This window comes from Vidua chalybeata, chromosome 3, assembly GCF_026979565.1.
Source record: "Vidua chalybeata isolate OUT-0048 chromosome 3, bVidCha1 merged haplotype, whole genome shotgun sequence".
In the NCBI taxonomy this organism is placed as follows: Eukaryota; Metazoa; Chordata; class Aves; order Passeriformes; family Viduidae; genus Vidua; species Vidua chalybeata.
The window spans coordinates 87347542-87368003 of NC_071532.1; the positions used below are offsets into that span (position 1 = coordinate 87347542).

Consider the following 20462-nt stretch of genomic DNA (forward strand, 5'->3'; position numbering starts at 1 on the left):
ACTGTCCAAGACACTTTTAAAAAGGATAAAATTCCTTCTCCTCCTGTTTATTGTGTTAGCTGGCAGTGTATGATTGAGCAACAAACATAGGAAAGCACTTAAAAAGTAGTAAGAGACAAATCTATGTGGAGCATTAGTAGCATATACATATAAAATATGATCAATTGTTTTCTTCATAGAATTATTTATATATACTCTTTAGCATTTATTTTAAAATAATGGGAAAGTCTGAAGGTTTGGAGTTTTTTTCTTTATTGTGCTGGAAATAGTTTTGTAAACAAAGAGGTAGTGATTAGCTTATAAAGCCAACCATCATTCAAGTGTTGTTTGTTGCTTTACGAGAAAAGACAACTGTTACCTGTTTCTCCAACTGCTGAATATTATTAGACTGTTTCTTTAATAATATTATGATCCAGTTTAAAAACTGAAATTGGTGGGGAAGAAAAGGTGTGCTTGAGGCAAAAAGCATGATTATTGTAATGAGAATTTTAAAAAATGCAACAGCTATAATTACTTGTGAAGTCCACAAACTCTAATTAGGTAATGAAGTTGTTCTCCCTCTCTTCTGAGTGTGTCCATCCTGTATGTATAATGTAAGAGGGTAGAATTCCAGTCTCTCTTAAGTCTGCTAAAATATTACACTTAAAGAATGCTTTTAAGAGCAAAAAACATATATAATTTTAGAGAAAGAAAACAGGCCTCCTGGTCTTCTCCAGCAGAGGTCCCCCCTATTTGACTACATGAAAACTTTTGGCTTTAATGATTTATAACTGGAATGTGGCATCTGCCTACAAGTAACATTTATTCTTAAGACCTTAAAAAGTCCAAGAATTGTTCTACTTTACCTATATCTTTCTGGCTTATATGCCCCTAAATGATATTTCAAATTTTTGTACAGAGGTTTTGGTCATAGTAAACCAAATTTCTGCAAATATATTTTTCATTAATTGATAATCTCAAAAGTAAGTAGAGCTGTTCATTCATAAATACAAAAAATCAATTCCTTCTCATAAAGCTGTATTATATTCTGCTTTAGAAAGCAATAAAAAAATTATAATTCTATTTTAATGTGCTTACACCAATAATGTATGATGGCATCTACATTTCTCATTTGATGGCTGGCTTACTAAATAAGTAAAATTATTAAATAAAAATAATAGTGATTGATTAGTATCTTTTCCTTTTTCACTTTACTACTGCTCAAAAGCACAGTAATAACAAACCATAACCTCCTTGCATGGATATTCCCTGAATGCAGGTCTTCAGCATATACCTGTCAGAAACAAGTAACTATTTTGGGGTGGAGAGGGAAGTGAGGATGGGGTGTGTGTTATAGAGCAAAGGCCACAAGCACCTAAAACTAGGTGACACACACTTGCTTCCACATCACCATACTTAACGTGTAACAATGAAAGCACTGTCAAGTCAGTTACAGGTCACTTAAAGATAAGTAAAGTACACAGGAGCTACCCCAAGGTGTTTTATTAAGCATCTGCAAACATCTTTGTGAGGTTCATTCTATCTTCTTCAGCTGCTCTGAGTCCCCAAGTGATCAGCCCGATGCAAGAGAGCTTCTGCAACTCTTCCCAAAAGGCAGCTCATGAAGCCCACCTGGTATTCGAGCTGCCCCAGATCTTCTCTTCCAGCTTCTCTAAGTCAGGTCTTTTATGGCCACATGATGCTGGAGAAGGGAGCATATTAAAGTTTATCCTGTTCTCTCTCAGGCTTCTGGTGTACTGCCAGTTCCTCAGCAGTCCACACTGCCTTTTGTGATCTGAGCAGTGATTCAGTGTAAAACAAGGAACAAATAATCGGAGCACTTTCAGCTAACACAAATGTTGGAAGGAGAGTGACTGAAGGCAATGGAGAAGTAAAATCCTTTATTCCTGTAATAGCAGGATTTATTCCCATTACACTAACTCACATCCTAGCAAAAAATCTTGGAGACTTTCGCTGTTTTTTAATTTAAACACTTAACAAAACTCTCCCTCAAGAGCTGTTTTACTGTGGCTCTCTTCAGGTTTTACAATACACAAGGCAGGTGGCAAAGCACTCAGCAAACTTGAAAAATGTTTACATATTCTTTTAAACAAATTATTTCTGGTAATTCTGGCAGAAAGCATTCCCATCCCTTCCATACAGGCAGTTGCAATTTCCACTGCTTCCAGTTTATTTTCAAAGCAGAGATGGATGCACATGTGAGAGGCAGATCATCAGTGACCTTGGAGTAGACTACTTTTGAATGGATCAAAAGAAAATCTTCATATGCAGAGCTGTCCATTTAAAACTTACTCCAAAAATGAGAACAATGCTTTGGTGCATTTCTGTGCCTACAGAACTTGGTGCAGATATTTAAACACCAAAACACATGTATATTACTACCAGATATATTCAATAGCACTACTGCTTTACAGACCATGGAATTAATTTGGAAAGGACTAATTTTATTTTAAAGATGTTTGACTATCTCTTTTAGCTACTGAGGATTTTAATTAGTCTTCTCAATGATGAGCTGAAGAAACATCACTTAATAAGCCTACCACCTCCTTTATTCAGTGCAAGATTTTTAATTTTAGCCAATTTGACCATGAAGTTACTTGCAAGGTATCCAAGTAAAAATTTACCTTAAAATATATTAATAATAAAACTAACAATTAGAATATTGTTAAACTGGGAAGACTTTTCTGGAAAGAAGAGGCTTTTCAACAGCAAAGTGCAAAATACTGTCAAGCAGCATAGTAAGGTTGTGTACTCAAAGTGGAAAAACAAAACACTGAAAACCAGAACAATAAACCTCAGTTTTTCTTTATATGGTGGAATATTTTTGTTGTTTCTGACAGACTCAATAAGATGCCCAGTGTAATTTTAAAAAGTATTAGAGTAGGTGATTTTGTTTTCACATTTGCATGTTCTTTGCCATTGGTGGATGGTAGTCCACAAAATACCAAGTTACCACAAGTCCCAAGGGTACAAACACTTCTGCCTTTCTGCCCCCTCTTTGTTCTCCAAAACTCAAAACAAACTGAGCTATGAAGTGTACAACAAATGTGGCATTCTGTGACTCAGCCTTCTATATTCATTCAGCCTACAGTTTCACAGCTATGAAATCAAACACACACAGTATGTGAGAAAGTTTTATCATTTTAGAATCAAAATATCCCTTAAAATATTTACATTTTACAGTAAAAAGGATAGCAAAACACAAAGTAATGTACAAGCTTAGGTATTCAAGTTTTTGAAGCATGGAAAATGGTGGGAGAAATGAATTTACTACTACAAATAATTTTCAAGAATTTAGGTTAGAAATGCTTTCTTATTAAAACAAGTGCAGTTTAAAGCAGTAACATTCGAGCAGCTCAGCCTTCCAATTTCTGGTCACAAACTGCTTCAGATGCTTAGGAAAAACTTGAAATATAATAAAACGAAATATAGTTGAGGTTTTATTGTACTACTGAATAATTAAAAAAAAACCCAAACTTTTCACACCACCAAGCATATTACATTTTGTTGTAACATGTGGATTCTGAGGCTTTGCTGCAGTCTTTAAAAACAGTGCAATTTAAAAACAAGGTTATTGTATGAAAACGACCTTTAAAATTATCAGGGCATCTTAAAACAGAAGAGAGCACAAATTACCAAAGGCAGCAACTATATTGCAGACTTGACTAAAGCCAACTTCCTCAGCTAAGAAAATTCCTAAGCCTTTATTGCATATTAATAAAAAGAAATCTTTAAAATTTTGAATATACAGCAATGTAAAATTTTTAAAATATTAAACTCCTACTTCTAGTGATAGTTGGTATAATGAAAAGAAGGATGAGTATTGGTACACTGAGTGGTACCAAAACACAGACTTGTTTCTGCAAAACACCAACACAGAATAAAAAACGATGGCACAATCCTAGCAGGCTCTCTTTTTTTTTTTTTTTTTGTCATACAAAGTTTTACGACATTACTCTAACAGTTTATTTAAATAGGATTTTAAAAGACTGCCTGCATCTTTTTACCTTTTGCTTTTAGTTCTGTCACTGTGGTCCCTATGTCTCTCTCTGTTCTTTTCACTTTCTCGTTCTCTATGCTTGTCTTTGCTTTTCTCCCTCTCCTTATCTTTTTCATGAGCCTGTTCATCACTTTTGGGCTTCTCTGTCTTTTTTTCTGGATATCTAGTCTCTTTGGGGCTTTTTCCATCAGCAGCTCTATCACTGTGTGGGGATCGCACTCGTTCTTTGTCTCTCTGTCCTTCCTCTCTACTCTTCCGCTCTCTCTCTTTTTCCTGGTTTCTGTCTCTGCGCCTATTTCTTTCAGAATCCTGCTCCCAGTATTTTTCATTGCTCCACTCTTTTTCATGTCTGTCTTTTTTTTGGTGATGGGTTTCACTGTAAAGTCTTTGTCGATCATTTTTTCCTCTACTGAATCCTCTCTCCAAATGCTGTTCTTCTCTGCCCCAAGGATCGCTGTGGCGTCTTTCTGGTCTCCTACTGTCTTTACTCTGAAAAAAATTTTCTGGTCCCATAAATCTTGATTGTTTGTGAGCCACTGGTAGCCCTTGTGCAATGGGTCCGGCATACTGTGGTGGCTGACCTGATAAATGAGCTACTGGTGGCCATGGCATCATTGGATTTTGAGGAAAACCAAAGCCAGGAGGAGGAAGAAGAGGAGGTGGTAAATGAGGGGGAAATCCAAACATAGGGTTGTTTTGTGGAGGAAAGTTATGAGGTGCAGGAGCCTGGAACTGAAATCCAGGTGGATTAGATTTAGAATGCTGAAAATTCTGCTGTGGAGGTCCAACGGATGAGAAGCTGCCACTTGCAACAGGGCTTGGGACTTTGGAAATAAATTCAGAACGAGAAGAGTTCTCAGTTTCAAAATGAGATGAAGTTGCGGCTGGCCCTCTTCTAAATGAGTTCACTGTTTCAATATTTTGCATCAATCCATCTTCCTGTGACTGTTTGGTATCTTCTGCTTGTGATGCAACTGTGTTATCTGCCTTAGCTGCAGCTGAACTGAACTGTGTCTCATTGGTTTGTGCCTCACTTTGATACGGGTTTAAGCCCCCTTCTCCACAAAGTTGTTTATTCTCTGGTTCTCCTTGATCATTTCCTGAAGCATTTTGTCGGTCTTCATTTCTGCTAACATCTCCATCCTTGTTTTCTGAAATATTAGTCTGCTGGCTTCGTCCAGCTGCCTGTCGTGGGTCTCTTTTAAGATTTATAAATGGTGGTGATTTAGAGGTATTAGCAGTAGTACCTTCAGCAGAGCCTACATTAACATTGTTCTCACTGGGTTTTTTTCCTGAATTTGATGAGGAAGAAAAGCTGGAATTTGTGCTCCTTCTAACTTCCTGTGCAACACTATCCTTGTCCGGTAACTGTCGCTTTGAGTCATTTTCTTTACTTTCTTCAGTTTCCTTATTCTGTGCCTGAGCAGACAAATTTGCTAAAAATGCTTCTGTGGAGACATCTGGAGGTTTTCCCTTAAGACTCAGCCCTATCAAAGAACCAGCACTTCTTGCAGAGCTTGAGGTCCCTACAGCTGCTGCATCCACAGCTACAGCAGCATTAGTGGATTCTTGAGGATCATCCAAACCAGTCTTTGCTTCACCAACTTCAGCAGTTACATCAGCAACATCCATGCTTTCTTCTTTCAAGGTTGCCTGTTCATTTAATAATGGTATGTCTTCACTAGGACCTGCTTCTGACTTGCTGTGCTCATACACCTGCCCTGTCGTACCCAAAAGGCTTTGAAGAATATCATCCACTGGCAATGGTTTATTCGCTAGCTCCAGCGTAGAAGGCTGATTTTCCCATCCAACCAGGACTCCAGGAAGAAACCGGAGAGGCTTTGGTGGTTCATGTTTGGTACTTTCCACCAACGGTTCAATAACTGCTGGAGCATCATCTGCATTAGACTGCTGTGGCTTATTTCTCTGCTTGTGTAGGACAGTTGTGAAGGAATTAAAAAAATTATTTTCCTCTTCTTCTTCTAGTGCCAAATCATGATGTGAGACTTCAGGTTTGCTTGGCTTGCTTTTCTTCTCTGGTGGCAAGCTACTCAAGGTACTTTCAGCAGCTTCATCTGCAAAACTACTGGTAACACTTGAAACAGCAGTAATCTGCCTCTTCATTTTCTGGCGAATTATCAATCCCAGTAATAAATTTGGTCGATGTATTTCAATCCCTGTACAAAATTGCAATAGCAATTTGTCATCTCTTTATATTTTGGTTAAGGTAATAATTTTAACAAAAATAACCCCCATATACTTACAATGTACTATCAGAAGTATTAATCTTATGGTATTTGAAATTGTTCTGCTTGTCATGTTAAACATTAACAACACTTAAAATAATAAAAATATGTATTTCCAGTATTAAAAGTATGACTTCAAGCACTGCAATTTAAAATTGGTTCAAGTGCACTGTAACTTCCAAATAGAGAATATGAGACAGATAGGACATCTAATCTCATCAAAAACAGCACAAAGTTAAACATCAAGTTAGTCTAACCCAGCTACAACATGGTAACAGTGGTAGCAAAGTATGATAGGAAAAAAAAAAGTAAACAGAACCCTGTTTACTTTAAACTTTTTTTTAAAGTCTCTTCATCATTTTGTATTAGACATTCTTCTTCAAAGATTTACCAGGAGCAAATTTCAAAAATGTTTCCCTCATTCCAGGAAAGGCACTGTGTTTCAAGGCATACTATTACCCATCTCTTCACTATCTATTTTATTCCCTATAATGAAAAAAAAAAAAATGACTTGTAGCTCATTCTCTCTTAATTTTGGCCCTGACTATCTCAAAAAGAAAGATTATCTACAAATTTTATAACCAAGATATATTGATGCAAAGTAACTCAGATGTAACACAGAACAACTGAGAGCCATTTCAGGACCTTTTCTTCCTTGTCAATCTATGTTTTAAACTTTGAATGTATTTTATGTAAGAAACTTTGGAATACTTGAGAAAAAAGATTAGTACGTTCCAAATTATGAAAAATACTATTTTAAATTGATAGTATAAATTTGGAACCTATGCCTTCTACCATAGTCCACTTGTGTGACTCAGTTTACTGACACTGAAACCTACAAAGCCTCCTCTGTTAGAGAAAGAAGGTAGTAGACATAAAACATGGTGGTAAACACTAACCTTTTAATCTTTGAAGTATCACAATAATCTAGCAAGGGGAAATTAATTTCCTTGAAATGAATTTTCCTTGAAATTAATTAAGTTTCCTCTTTTCACAGAAACTAATATAATAATACTATGGAAAACTAATTACATATTTGAATAAAATAGCATTTTAAAATTTTATTTCCTCTTATATTTCTGTTGCTGACTTCTTTAACTAGCATTATGATAATAAAATTCCAAATTCCAAGCTGTACTTACCAGGCCCATCAAAAGGCACAAGGTGATGAGGGACTTTATCTGAGGAACCTAAAGGGATGAGGTACAAATCTTTCACTTGCTTCATATTATTGGCCGCTACACCATAACGTTTTCTGCTGCTGAAATAGGCGAACAACAATGCATAGGAGATCTGATCTTCTTCAGTTACTGGGGTAAAGCGAACCACACAGATCTCCTATTTACAGAATGAGAGGGGAAAAAATGGAATATTTTTCTGTGAAATGTTGTTTTTTTTTTTTTACTGACTGCTCTTTAAATAAAGAACGGTGCTGAGGAGAAAAAGCTATGCCAAAATGGCAGAGAACAGAAGAGAAAGAAGGAGCAGAAACATGGCCAAAAATAATTCGGAACTAGATAAAACAAGTAGAAAGCATTCAATGTGAAAAAATTAATTGAAGTACATGACAAAAGAGACAATATTTTAACAGCCAGCTAAATAACAAGTTTTAGGGAAGCTTGCCAGCTTCCAATGAATTATTCCACTCTCCACCCTTAACATTCCTAGAAAGCTGTGTTTTGTAGTGTCCAATACATCCATTAACAATAGTGGAAGACCAGTATTCATATCCCAGAATTATGCCCAAAGCCCAGCTCAGGAACTGATGCTGTTTGAACAGCCTGGAAGATTGAACAGAAGAGCCCCTGCAAAACTGAGATGGCACCTAAGCAGGCTGAAATAACAGGCTGAACTTTGTCAATGTCAGCAAAGTCAAAATGCAAAATGTTGCACTTTGAGCTGGAGTAACCCTATGCACCAGGACTGGATGGAGGACTGACTGGCTGGAAAACAGCTCGGCATAAAATGATGTGGGGATCCTGGCGGACAAGCCCAGTATGAACTGGTGATGCATCCCTGCCAAAAAGCCCTACTGCTATCTGGGTGTCAGAATCAAAACAGTCAGCACACCAAGGGAAATGGCATTTCTTTCTATCCAGCACTTGTGAGACACCACCTGCAAAGGACTTTAAAGTTTTGGGCTCCCCAGCACAAGGACAACTGGCACACAGTGAGACAAGTCTGGCAAAGAGACACCGAGATGGTTTTGCACAATGTAACACTACTGAAAATGAAAGAGTAACATTTGAGAGGTGAAGTGGTATCCAAACATTCCTGATGAGTTACTGTGTCAAATGAAGACAGGTATTCTCAAACAGCAGGTGACAGTTTAAGGTTAGGTAGGAAGAAAAAATAAATGCCAGCAGGTGCCACCCATCCCATTCAACATAACCATGAGATATTCCTAAAGTACACATATTTTGCAAATGTTTCAGAGAGAAAAAAAAACAAGTATCTTTAAAATAACTAAGATGCATATTAAACAGCAAGTCTTTATTAGGTAAAATTCTTACCTTGGTCCCTGAAGCTTTGATTTTTTCTACATAATCCCAGACAGTGTGGGGAGATATCCTGCCACCTACTTGAATACTATCAGGTAAATCCTATGAGAAAGGACAACAGAAATGTGAATTCAAATACATCTTGTGGTATGTCCTTCATCCAGTATCTGTTTCATAAAATTCAAAACATACTTAGTTATTTTATTTCTTAAACTGTAATTTAAAAATATCAGTAGAAGCTACAACAGAGGAAAAAAATTAAATTTTGGACATTTTAGGCATTTTGGGCATTTCAGTGCAAAGTTAATGATACGTAATAAATTAGTTATCATTCAATATTGTTCATCTATACCTTGCCAAAACTATCCTTTCTGCTAACATTAACTGCAAACATAACGGTACTGTGCTCTGGGAACACTCAAGCAATCCATCACATCACACCACAATTAGAGTTCCACACCTATGTTTACCTATGAAATTTCAAAATCTTCACCTATGAATTTTCAAAATCTTCATCATGAGGGGAAAACATAACCTACATGTGCATGTATATAAAGATGTAAATTCTTGGATACTACTGAGTTCACTGTTCCCAAGCAAAATAAACAGACTTTCAGAAAAATATTTTTTTAAAAATAAAGTAGAAGAGTTTTGAAAAGTGTTATCATACTCATATAACAATCCTTTAGTATTAAGGATTACTGCATGGCCTGCACTTCCCTGAAGATCTACAGCAAAGTGAAGACAATCTTATTAACAGAAGACCTAAGTTCTTTTAATTAGAAAGCTGATGCATCCTATGTAGCTATCAAGAAGGAAAACTGTGCCTTATAAGCTCTCTGATCTTTATTTTGTGACATGAAGACAACTATTACAAGCAGCTACATGCTTTTCGAGTCTCTCAGACACAGAAGAGAATGTTACATCAACTTTTTTTTCAGGGACAATTGAGGCACAATGCAAGGTTAGAACCAGAATTGCCACCAGATGGGCAAAAAATCCCAAAAAACTCTGTTATGCGGGTTTCTGTTATAGATGGGAAGATGAACCAGAGGTTCATGTAATGAAGAATGCTTGACTTACAAATACAGACCTTAACCTATGTCCTCCCACAAATACGTCACTCAGTACAATGATCATGCCTCACTGTCTTCCATCATTATACTAATATTAGCCTACAAGGTAAATAAGTTGGTAAAATTAATAAATAAATTGTTCATTCTTTTCAATAAATATAAATACCTCTGTTAAATACTCAAAGGAGCCAGAAACTGGATAAGCCTTAATAACAAATTTTGCTACTGAAGGCATATTGATAAAGCCCTTCCAGATGAAATTCAGGCGTGCCAGAAACAGACTTTCACATTCCACAGTACCAGGCGTTTCTGACCTAAAAAAAGGACAAACAAAAAACTCACTCAGTTTACAACATGATATATCATGCAAGACAGTGTAAATCCTAATTTTTCTTTATCACAGAAACGTAGTATTATTAAGAATTTTCTTTTCCAGTTAAATATACTGAAGAGTCAACAAAAATATGTCTATGGCAGACAACCATGTTTCTTATCTTCCAGTAGTGTAGCTCCATCGTACAGGAATAGTGAGATGAGCAGCACATTAGTTCACTACTCAATATTTTTTCAAAACAGAGAAGTTGTTTAGTCTGAGAATTATCAGATGCTATAGTGAAGAGGACACAAATGCATACAGGTGCTGCAGAGCTAGAAAGATGTTCCCCTGCCACAGGTAAAACATGACAACACACTACCTGCTGGCCTATACTTTTGTGCCACCACTGTCTGTCCACCACCTGAATGCGTGTGTCACCCTACTCTCTCCTTGTACCACAAGCTGGCTCCTCGTGCCTTCTCAGCTATGCATCACTTCCACACCTTCTGTGTCTCCTCCTAATTCTGCCTGTAAAAAACTGCTTTTCTTGCCTTTGAAAAAAAGCATCAGTTTTGTCAACAAAGCAGCTGAAAAAATTAATGGGATGACTTAATTTCACAGGAGAGTGTTTCTCATCCCGAGAGTTTCCTTATGAAAAAGATTACACATTTCAACATTTCCCAACGTGTTGCTATCAAAATATTCTAAGCATGCTATTAGCAGTTTTAAGCTGCCCAGTAATACCAGATGTTGTGCTGTTACACTAACACTGTAACCTATGTTTATTTCTGTCTGCACTGGAAATTACCTTGAACTTGCTGTAAGCTATTCAAAAACCAAAGTTCACTATTCTTGGTAAAAGATCACACTGTCCTGATAAAGGCAAAATTTGAGCATGAACTCTGGTCAATTCTAAATAATTGGGAGTTGATGTTTTTCTTGAAAGGCCTCCCTCATACCAGAAAGAAATAGCCTCATAAACTGCAATTTTCTTTTTAGTGAGTAGCAGAGTGTGGAAGAAAACAAAGAGAGAGCTGACAGCAAATACAGCAAAACATCAAACAAGCTGCTGTTACCTGCCATTTCTAGAAAAGTACTACTTTGGAATTTGAAACTAGCCTGATTTATCAGTGTAAATGCTCCTTTTAGAGCAGTATCAAGTTCTCTGAATTTATATACACACATATACAAAGACACACTTATTTAAATGCAGCACTATATTTACACTACATGCCTTAACAGCAAAAGACAATATGAAATTTATATACTGATTTTTTGTAATATGAACTCTTTTCAAACCTTGCTGCACCAGAAAACATTGGCTTTTCAGGAAAAGTAAACTATATGGTAATTAGAAGTTTGCAATCACAACAATATATGTAGTATTATGTATATAAATGAACAGCATTTACTCCAGCAGAGAACTCCACACTAAAAATGTGTATGGCTTCAAGTACTCAAATGGACAAATGAAATGCCATTAAAAAAGTAGCTTTAGACATAATAGCTTAACAAGATTAATAATGTCTTTCATTTAAAAATACTATTTCTACAGCTTATATTACTTTGGGAGAGGTGTGAATGATTTTGATGAGTCTTGCTTATCATCTTCTAGCAATTCTGAAGCTAAAATACTTGATGTGGAGGAGAGTGCGTCTGCAATGCTCTCTGCTTCATTGTCGGACTGCTTCCGTGCAACCCCAACAGATACCTTCACCTTCTTCCCTGACAGATCATCAGTAGGTGGTGCCATTCGGCCTGCAGAAAAGGAAGTGCAAGGGGTTTCATTTTTTATTAAAGAAACAAAAAGAGGACTTCCTCTGAACACAAGGGAGACACACCAAAAGTACTATATATTGTCACTAAAGTGGGATAGGATACATATTTTACATATATTTATACGCTGTATAAATTAATATATTGTATATGTTTATTCCACACTAAACATTATTTTGCCACTGCAATGGCAAAGGATAAATAAATGAGCAATCAACAGTAGTATGTACATCCACCATAGGGATTGCACTTTCTGAAACTGTTTTTTTAAAAGAAGTTAAGTTTGTGCCAATAGACTATGCTTTTAATAGTCTCTTTTGAAAATTATGAAGTAAAACATTCCGTCCGCAACTTCATCAGCAAACTACGTAAAAACCCACATTTATTTTAATTCTTGAGGTATATTGAGATTTATGACTGAAAATTAAAGAAGTGCAATCTATTTATTTTCATGTGCTTTCCCAAATTACCTATGCAGATTTTGCAGTTTAGATCAAATAGATGATTTTTGTGTTGACTTGTAGTATCTGGAGATGCAGATTCATTTATCTCTTTATCCTTTTCAGCTTCTTCTGACTTCTCAAACAACTTCATATTAGGCTCCTAAGAAAAGTCAAACACATTTCAGTTAGGCTTTTTTAATCCCTCTGTTAATATTCCTAATATTGTTTAAAAGTTTTATGGCATTTTCCTCCCTTCAGACATAAAGTTCTTCCTTCAGCTGAATAGCCTAAAATTCTATCAAAAAATCTTCAAATTCATTACAATAACTAATTGGTATACTCAAATATATTCAGGTACCATTAAGAATATTTTCTAATTTCTACTACTGCCAGAATTCATCAAACAGTCACAGACACAACATAGAAGGAAAGAAACCAACAAAATCACCAGGCCAAGAAGTCAGAAAAGATCAAAGAAAAACTAACATAGAATTATAGACTTATAGACTTGAACAACAGAATCATAAACAAAACACTTCACAACCATATTGCTTATGAACTAAACACACTGTAGTGCCATGCTTTCTTTTCTACCTGAATTTCCATTACTTCCTCTTGTTCTTTCATTGGTGTCTCACTTTCAATTTCTATTTCTCCTTTGTGAGTAATTTTTGTGATAGGTCTTCTTTCAACCTCTCTCTGCTCTTTCTCAATCATTTCAATTGTCTGTGAAAACAAGTAGTTATGTGTAATTATTCCCATACAGTAAAACTTGGAAATCTAGAAATATAAGAGGTAACAGTATTGCAATTAGGAAACCCTCTAGGAAGAAAACTAATACATTCTTATTTTGCAAGTGTCAAGTAGTTTCATAAAGCAAACATGGAAGTAGCCTAACTTCTCCTACAGCATAGCAGCAAGTACTTACCAGGCATGCATTTAAATAAACTATAAAGCAAACCTTCAACACTGAATTAAAATACCGGTAATTCTGATTTCCTGAGAACTAAAGAAAAAAATACATCCATTATTTTCCCATAATAATAGGAACCATGAAGGATATAAATATATGCAAATTTGTTATCATTTTTCAACATTTTGTTTTTTAGTACATAAAACTAATGCTTCACCTCAAGAAAAAACTTGATATTTTTAAAAGTAATGGAGATGCTAATTCCAATAGCACTGCTGCTTTGCTTAAAATAAAATATAAACCATTATATTGCTGTCTTGCTTGCATTTTATTGCTGTCTTGCAATAAAATAAAATATAAACCATTATTTCTAATATTGCCTCTTAAAGCACATTTCCATTTCTTACACTAGGAAGGGTTGTGTTTGCTATGCCAAATATCTCAAGCCTAACTTACTAAGGAAACAAGAATTCTATGATTGCTTTATCTGTCTGAAAAATACCAACATACTTACAAACATCCTGGGGAAATAAAATAAAAAAAAAAATTATTAAGTAACAGTCTTGATGCCTTGCTTAAATAGTAACATGAAAAATCCAGTCAAGTGATACATCACTATTTATTTTACATGTTTCTAGAAATTTTGTAGCATTTCTCTGAAATAATTGGGACCCTTCAGCAATTTTTTGAGCAGCATACACTTTTTTGGAAAGATATTTCTTGTAGCAGTGGAATTTTATTTTGCATGGTCTGTTTTCAGAATTTCACTGATGTTTATAAAAATAAATGCAAAAAAGTTCCACTACAAAATACAGGCTTTGGATAGATACAGAAGAAACAAACTTTTCATTCTTTCTAGGCCCTTGAAACAAGATAATCAAAAAGTGTTTTTCCACAGAAAGTAGCAAAAAGTTATCATGATTCATAAACAGGTCTAGCCACAATAAGCAATGACAAGGAAAAAACACAGGAATAACGACTATTGCAAAGCACACTGCAGTCTCTAAAACAGCATCCCACTCTACTAAATTAGTTATTATCAAACATTCATTCTGAGTACACAGATGAATTTACACTACCCAAACATTGTGCTTTTAAGTTTTATAATGTGGAATATAAATCCCAAAGATCCTCTCAACATAAATCCAGATTTTGTAAACTAGAAATTTTTTAATGGCCATTTCTAAGCAGCTGCAGTTATCGTCATACTAAATGCCCAACAAATGGAGCAATGTCTAACAAAAAGGAATTTTCTATAAAAATACAGATCCTCTTATTCCTGTTTCTCCTTCTAAATTCTCAGCACAGTACATAGAGTGACTTTCTGTTTCAAGAAGTCATGCTTAAGCTAACCTAGTAAACTTCCTACGCTTTCTTGGGTTTCTTTTGCTGCCTGTTTTTTTTTTGTTCATTGTCCCTTTAGGCTGCTTTTCCAACTGGTAAATCAGGTTTTCAGCTCTGAATTTACTTCTTGGGGACTGATTTGTAATGCTTCAGCAGTAAATTAGAAACACCACCAGTTTGTTCTGGTTTGGTTTGTTCAATATCTCTTTCTCCCTCTTTAAGAAACTGGTGTTTATAAAGCTCCAGTAACAGCTTTAAAATCTTGTGGAAAATAAGGACAAAGAAGCCTTCCTTGAGACAGAAAGAAGAAAGAGCCAGTTTCAAGGCAAAGGAAAGTGCATGGTTGCCTCTCCTCAGAAAATGACAACACTCCTTTCACTTCTGTCCTAACATCTTTGGGTTTTGAGTACTAAATTAATTACAGAGTTCCTCCTTCTTAGTTGCAACACCCATTCTGCTCTTTCTGCATATACATAATCTGCAAACAGAAGTTATACATGCTCAGGCTGTCAAATAAACAATGTAAGTTGACAAATCTCACATGTCTGTTTTCTCTCTGTCTCCAAGCAGCCAGTTCTTTGGAAGCCAGTTCTTCTGGGCTCATTTTTATTAGATGATCTGGAGTAACCTCTCCTTTCAGTACTTTCTTAAATAGTATCTAGAAGAAAGAAGAAAAGTAACTGTTGCTATCAAGACAAAAATAGCTCACAGCAGGAAATAAATCAGAGAAGTAACATACAACACCCTCTGTACAGCTAAATGGAGTGTGCAGGTTTGTAATTATTTCCACTCCAGGAAGCAGTACTAGATTTTGTAACATAAAAAGCTTAATTCCAGAGCTCCATTTATTCTACGTAACAATGTATCTACACATACCCTTAATGACTAAAGATATAATTAACTGCTGTTTCAAAGAAGAAAGAGTTTATGCCCACTGCAGCAGTAACTTGGAAAATTCACTGTTTTTGTTTTTAAAGGTGCAAATCCTCTGCATTACACAACAAAGAGAAGAAGCTATCAAAGAGTGTATCTATGCTTCTTGACTAAATGAAGTCCTAGGGTAAAAAAAAGACCACCAACTACTTTAGCAGTATGAGCAGAGCAAACAGAAGTTAACTTTAAGATAAAAATTCAGATAGAAGTTCTTATAATTGGCTAACTGTAATGGCAAAATCTATAAACAAAGTGACTTGATCAGAATAACTGATAAAGGACCAAAGACAAAAACTGAGGAGGTATGATGTTAAATAATGGGCTCATAGAAAGCAGAATAGAGAGTGAAGACCAAGCTTGAGAAATCTGGGTGTTAAAAAGCACAGTGAGGAGATCCTGGACAGAAAAACAGTAGGTGTAGTAAACAGCAAAGAATGATGGCGGGGACAGGAATATCTAAATAATGGTAAAGGGAAACACAAACTAGGCAGGCTATATCTACTACAGTTTGAAACCAAACAAAAAAACTGTACACTGGGAGCAAGTCACTGGAGAATTAATGATGGGGAAGAACACACAGGATACTCAGTGCCCAAAGAACAACCAACATCAAAAAAACAAGGAAACCTAAAAAAAAAAACCCAAACTGGTTAAACTGCAGGAGAATTGATAATGTTCCAAGATTGAAGACTGTTCCTTTAATCTACAGCAAATCAAGGATTTCTGCAAAGAACAACAGACAAATCACACATACATTATTTTTAGGATCTTTGAGATTGAACATTAAACTTCTGTATTTGTTCTTATACTTCGCATCAGTGTCTCGAAAAAAAGAAAATAGCTCTCTTTCAATCCTCGTGGCAACTTTTGCTGCTCTCTCCTCAGGAATCTTTAAACTGGAGTCTGTCAATCTATAAGAGAACACAGTGGCAAAAATTACAAAATGCATCCAAATAATGAACAGTTTTTCCTCTGCCTTCCAAAGGAAAATATTTATAAATACAAATGAATAATTTCATTTCTTAATGTATCTTTACCTTTTCATAAGAATTTCCTTAAGAGATTGCTTAACGCTTTGTCTTATCTGATCAGCAGAAGGCTTGGAAGCTGGCACAGTTGGCAGGTGTGTTGCACTAATGGATCCTTTCTCATTTTTCTTTTTCTTAATTTCTTGTTTCTCATGCATACCTATCAAAACACAGTTAAAAACTGTAAAATACTCAAGTAGGTTTATTAATAAACTTTTGCTGCCGATGGAATTATTTTAATGAAATTTTATTTTTAAACTGCTAAGAATTGATCCTCAAGAAGAAAGACTGGACCCCTAGGATGGATGGTTTGTGTTTGGTTGGGTTTTTTTTTTACTTTGGTTTGGATTTTATGTTATTTATATTAATTCAGAACAAAAACTTCCTTAGCAGAAACAGTGGGCTTGCCCTTTGATTTGCAGTATTTTCTTCTACACCAAATTAAGATGACCAGTGCTCATTAGCTTGATCTTAAGTATGATTTTTGACTCTAAATTTTTATAACAGCATAGATTCATTTTTCAATGAATAAACTGAGAAATAATATATTATGAAGCACATATAAGCATAAGCTTTACTTTAAAATACCATTTTACATTAAACTTAGCATTTCTGCATCTGTTAGCCATCAAAATTATTTCAACTATAATAATCTCATCTTCTGATTCAAGTAACACTCAAGGTCATTATAAGGTTTGTGTCATAAATAATTCAAATAATGGATAAGCCTAATCAAACTAAAATCATTAAAGAAAAATTACTAATTTTCAGAGAGTCAACAGAAAGCTCATTTGTGTCAGCATGTGAACATGTCACTAATTTTAAGCAGCACCCTTCAATTTAGGGAAGAAATGGGAAGTAAGTAATATAATTTTTTTCATTTTATAGTCAGAAAAAAAGAACAAATTGAAGACTGATAAAGATTTCTAGAATGCATCAGCACTGGCAAAAGACCAAAAGAGCTAAGTTATGTATTTTTAGACAAAAATTCAAAGCTTGAGTTTCAGAGTAAAAGACACAGTTCTCACACAAAATCTCACTAGCTTTGCTGCTGAGATTTCAGTCCTGAATAACAATAACTTCACATTGTAATGACCTTAGAAGAAAAATGCTTCCTGGAAGGGAGCTGGGGAGAGGAAAGGTTGCTGGAAGGGTAAATATGTCCCTTCAACCTTTCAAATGAAGTTTAGATGAAAATCTGATGACTCACCAAGTAATATAATGTTCCCCTCTGAAATGAGTTGACAAAATTGTCAATTTGTTAATTATTATCAAAAGACAACAGTAAGTCAAAATATAATTCATACAGCAATTAAACCAGTTTTATGTATACAAAGCATTTCATAGTATTTTATGAAAGAATATTTCAAAGTCTCATGCAATGTAAAATAAAGTTTAACAGTGATGTCTGTGTACTTTTTCTCCCACTTTTGATTACGTGAGCATCCTCTACTATTGAAACAGGAAACATAATCTGCCTAGGACACATTTACCAACTAAATAAAACTGAAAACGAAATGAGAAATAAAAATCATAAATGTTATGAAACACACAGCTCTTCAGATCATCATCATATCCAATATGGAACATGATTTGAAAAACAGATGCTATAAATAAAGGTATAATCCTCCTCTATACACAGATGTGAACTGCAGCATGGAGGACAACCCCAAACCTTGGTACCTGATTTTGTGGACCTTTCCACTGTACTAAGAGATTCTTTACTTATTTTTTCATTTTTATCTTCAGGAGACCGCCGAGAAATTGCAGCAGTTTGTGATCCCTTCCGAGCAGGAACATGCTGCCCTTTTTTAGTATCTGAGTCTCTGGATTCTGGTAAATTCTTCCCATCCCCAGATTCCTGAAAGAAACATTTACACATGTTAGCATGCTACTGAATGCTACAATCAACTTCTATGTAATTACCACATATTTTCCCCATTTTTTTCCTCTTTACACTGTATAGTGTATCCTCTGGATGTATGTGTCACCATATAATTTTCTAAAGAATTACTGAACAATATCCCAAATTACTGACAAGCATTGCTTAAAAATCTCTTTAAAATATTGGCTCAAGATACAGCACAGACAGTTTACATTTAAGTTCTGTGTTGACAACCACTAAGTTTGCAGTTATTTTAAAAAGTCAGGGATACTGATGAACATCCCTTAACCAGTTTTAGCCACAAAGGTCACTGACGTTTAGAGAGCATATGTAAATTAAAATTAAAAAGAATAGTTTATATTCCAGAATTTCAATACTACTACCCTGAAATAAGACAGGCTTACTGATGATTATCATTATTCATTATCATGAATATGACATTATATACTAACAAATTGAAGAATTGTCTCAATAATCTTTGTAAATTATCTTTTGGTTAGTAAAATTGGACATGAAATGTAGAAAAACCCCAATCAAAGCACTAGGCATTTCTTTCTACATACAATCTGAAATAATAACAATCAAAACTAAAATACTGTTACTGTATTGTTTCCTATTGTTTATCTGCAGCTTATAACACATAGTAAACTGACAGATGTCCTATAATATGTTTAGAAATCTGAAAGAAAAATGCACAAGGTTCTTCATCATTTCTTTGTACACCTGCATGTATAGGTTTATATACACATACAGGAGTAGGACTTCACTGATCTTTATGTGTCCCTTCCAACTTGGGATGTTCTATATGCATACGACATGAACATATCCCTGCTCAATATAAGAGTTTAGCAATAACCTCTTGAAAGAGTCAAGCCACTTAGAAAATGAAGCAACTTTGCAAATTAGATTCACAAAGATGTCTGAAACATGGTCTATTAACTGGCAATGGCACAGGCAGAAACCTTCTACCCTCAGTAATTAAGAGAACTTAAAACATTAAATAAGACTTACCCGTCTGAAGATTTTGACTTTGTGCTTCCCAGTGTCCTCCATTTGCTTTGTTTTCTCAGTTGTTGTATTTAGATTACAAGTAGGTGTTTGCTTTGACACCCCCAGTTTTTCACACTCACTTGCTTTTTCTTCTTTATGCTCAAGTTTCACTTGAGTATCTGGTACATTTTGATCAAAACACTCCATTTTTTTGTCTTCTTCAGCACAGCATTTCACACACACATACTCTTTATCTTCTTCACCCATCTGCTGTGCTTGAGAAAGGCTCAGTCCAACACAATCACCATGAAACCAATCATCACATCTACCACAACCTACCATAAACCTGAAAACAAAGTAAGATATAAGTCAGTGAAAACTGTGAAAGAAGACTATGAAAGAAGATACAGCACCTTCAGCAGGACATATAATTGTTTTGATTTGTGTATCTCAATTATTTGTTCTTACCTAGTGATTTTCTTTGGTGCTTTACATCCATCTCCAGCCTTACAACATGGTATGATGTTCCCAAGACGGTTTTGGGGTTTTTTTTGCCTTTTTGCTTTTTAGAGTAGTCCAAGAGACTATCAAAACCTCATTGTGTTTGTGTAACTTGCTCCCAAATCCTACCAAGTTTCTTTTCAGACTACTATCAATGTTCTTATGAATGTTAAAAAACAAAACCAAAAAAACAGCAATTCTCAGGAACAGTAAATATGTTTGAAAAGACTTGAAAATTTTCTTGCAAGATATGATCCTTGCTTTCCTATAAATATGATGGCCGTCATTCATCATAAACACATCAGCAGCTGCAATCTTCTGCAGCAGTATGAAGTCTTTAAATGTTTTGACAAACACAATGGGCATATCAACCTATTCTAAATTAGTTGGTATTTTACATCTCATTCCTTACACCATTACTATTGAATTATTCCTAGAAAGTTGCTTTTCATTCTCTTTACTGGTGAATATGGGGCTAGGAGTTTGGCTTCCAAAACCACCTGTCCAGCT

At 35.2% G+C, this 20462-nt stretch overlaps 1 protein-coding gene across 6 annotated transcripts in view; it reads right to left on the bottom strand.

Moving 5' to 3' along the window:
• Positions 1-31: 31 nt before the first annotated feature.
• PHF3 (PHD finger protein 3) overlaps positions 32-20462 on the bottom strand; it is a 53558-nt gene continuing 33127 nt past the window's right edge. For all 6 annotated transcript variants that reach the window (XM_053938444.1, XM_053938440.1, XM_053938442.1 and 3 more), the window contains 12 exons: positions 19473-19797; positions 18260-18437; positions 16586-16736; positions 16303-16459; positions 15157-15273; positions 12953-13084; positions 12386-12518; positions 11705-11897; positions 9990-10137; positions 8760-8849; positions 7389-7584; positions 32-6177 (listed from right to left, as the gene is read on the bottom strand). In XM_053938444.1, coding sequence (XP_053794419.1) covers positions 4004-6177; positions 7389-7584; positions 8760-8849; positions 9990-10137; positions 11705-11897; positions 12386-12518; positions 12953-13084; positions 15157-15273; positions 16303-16459; positions 16586-16736; positions 18260-18437; positions 19473-19797 — 3994 coding nt within the window. In that variant the 3' untranslated portion in view covers positions 32-4003. The remainder of the gene's footprint in view (positions 6178-7388; positions 7585-8759; positions 8850-9989; positions 10138-11704; positions 11898-12385; positions 12519-12952; positions 13085-15156; positions 15274-16302; positions 16460-16585; positions 16737-18259; positions 18438-19472; positions 19798-20462) is intronic.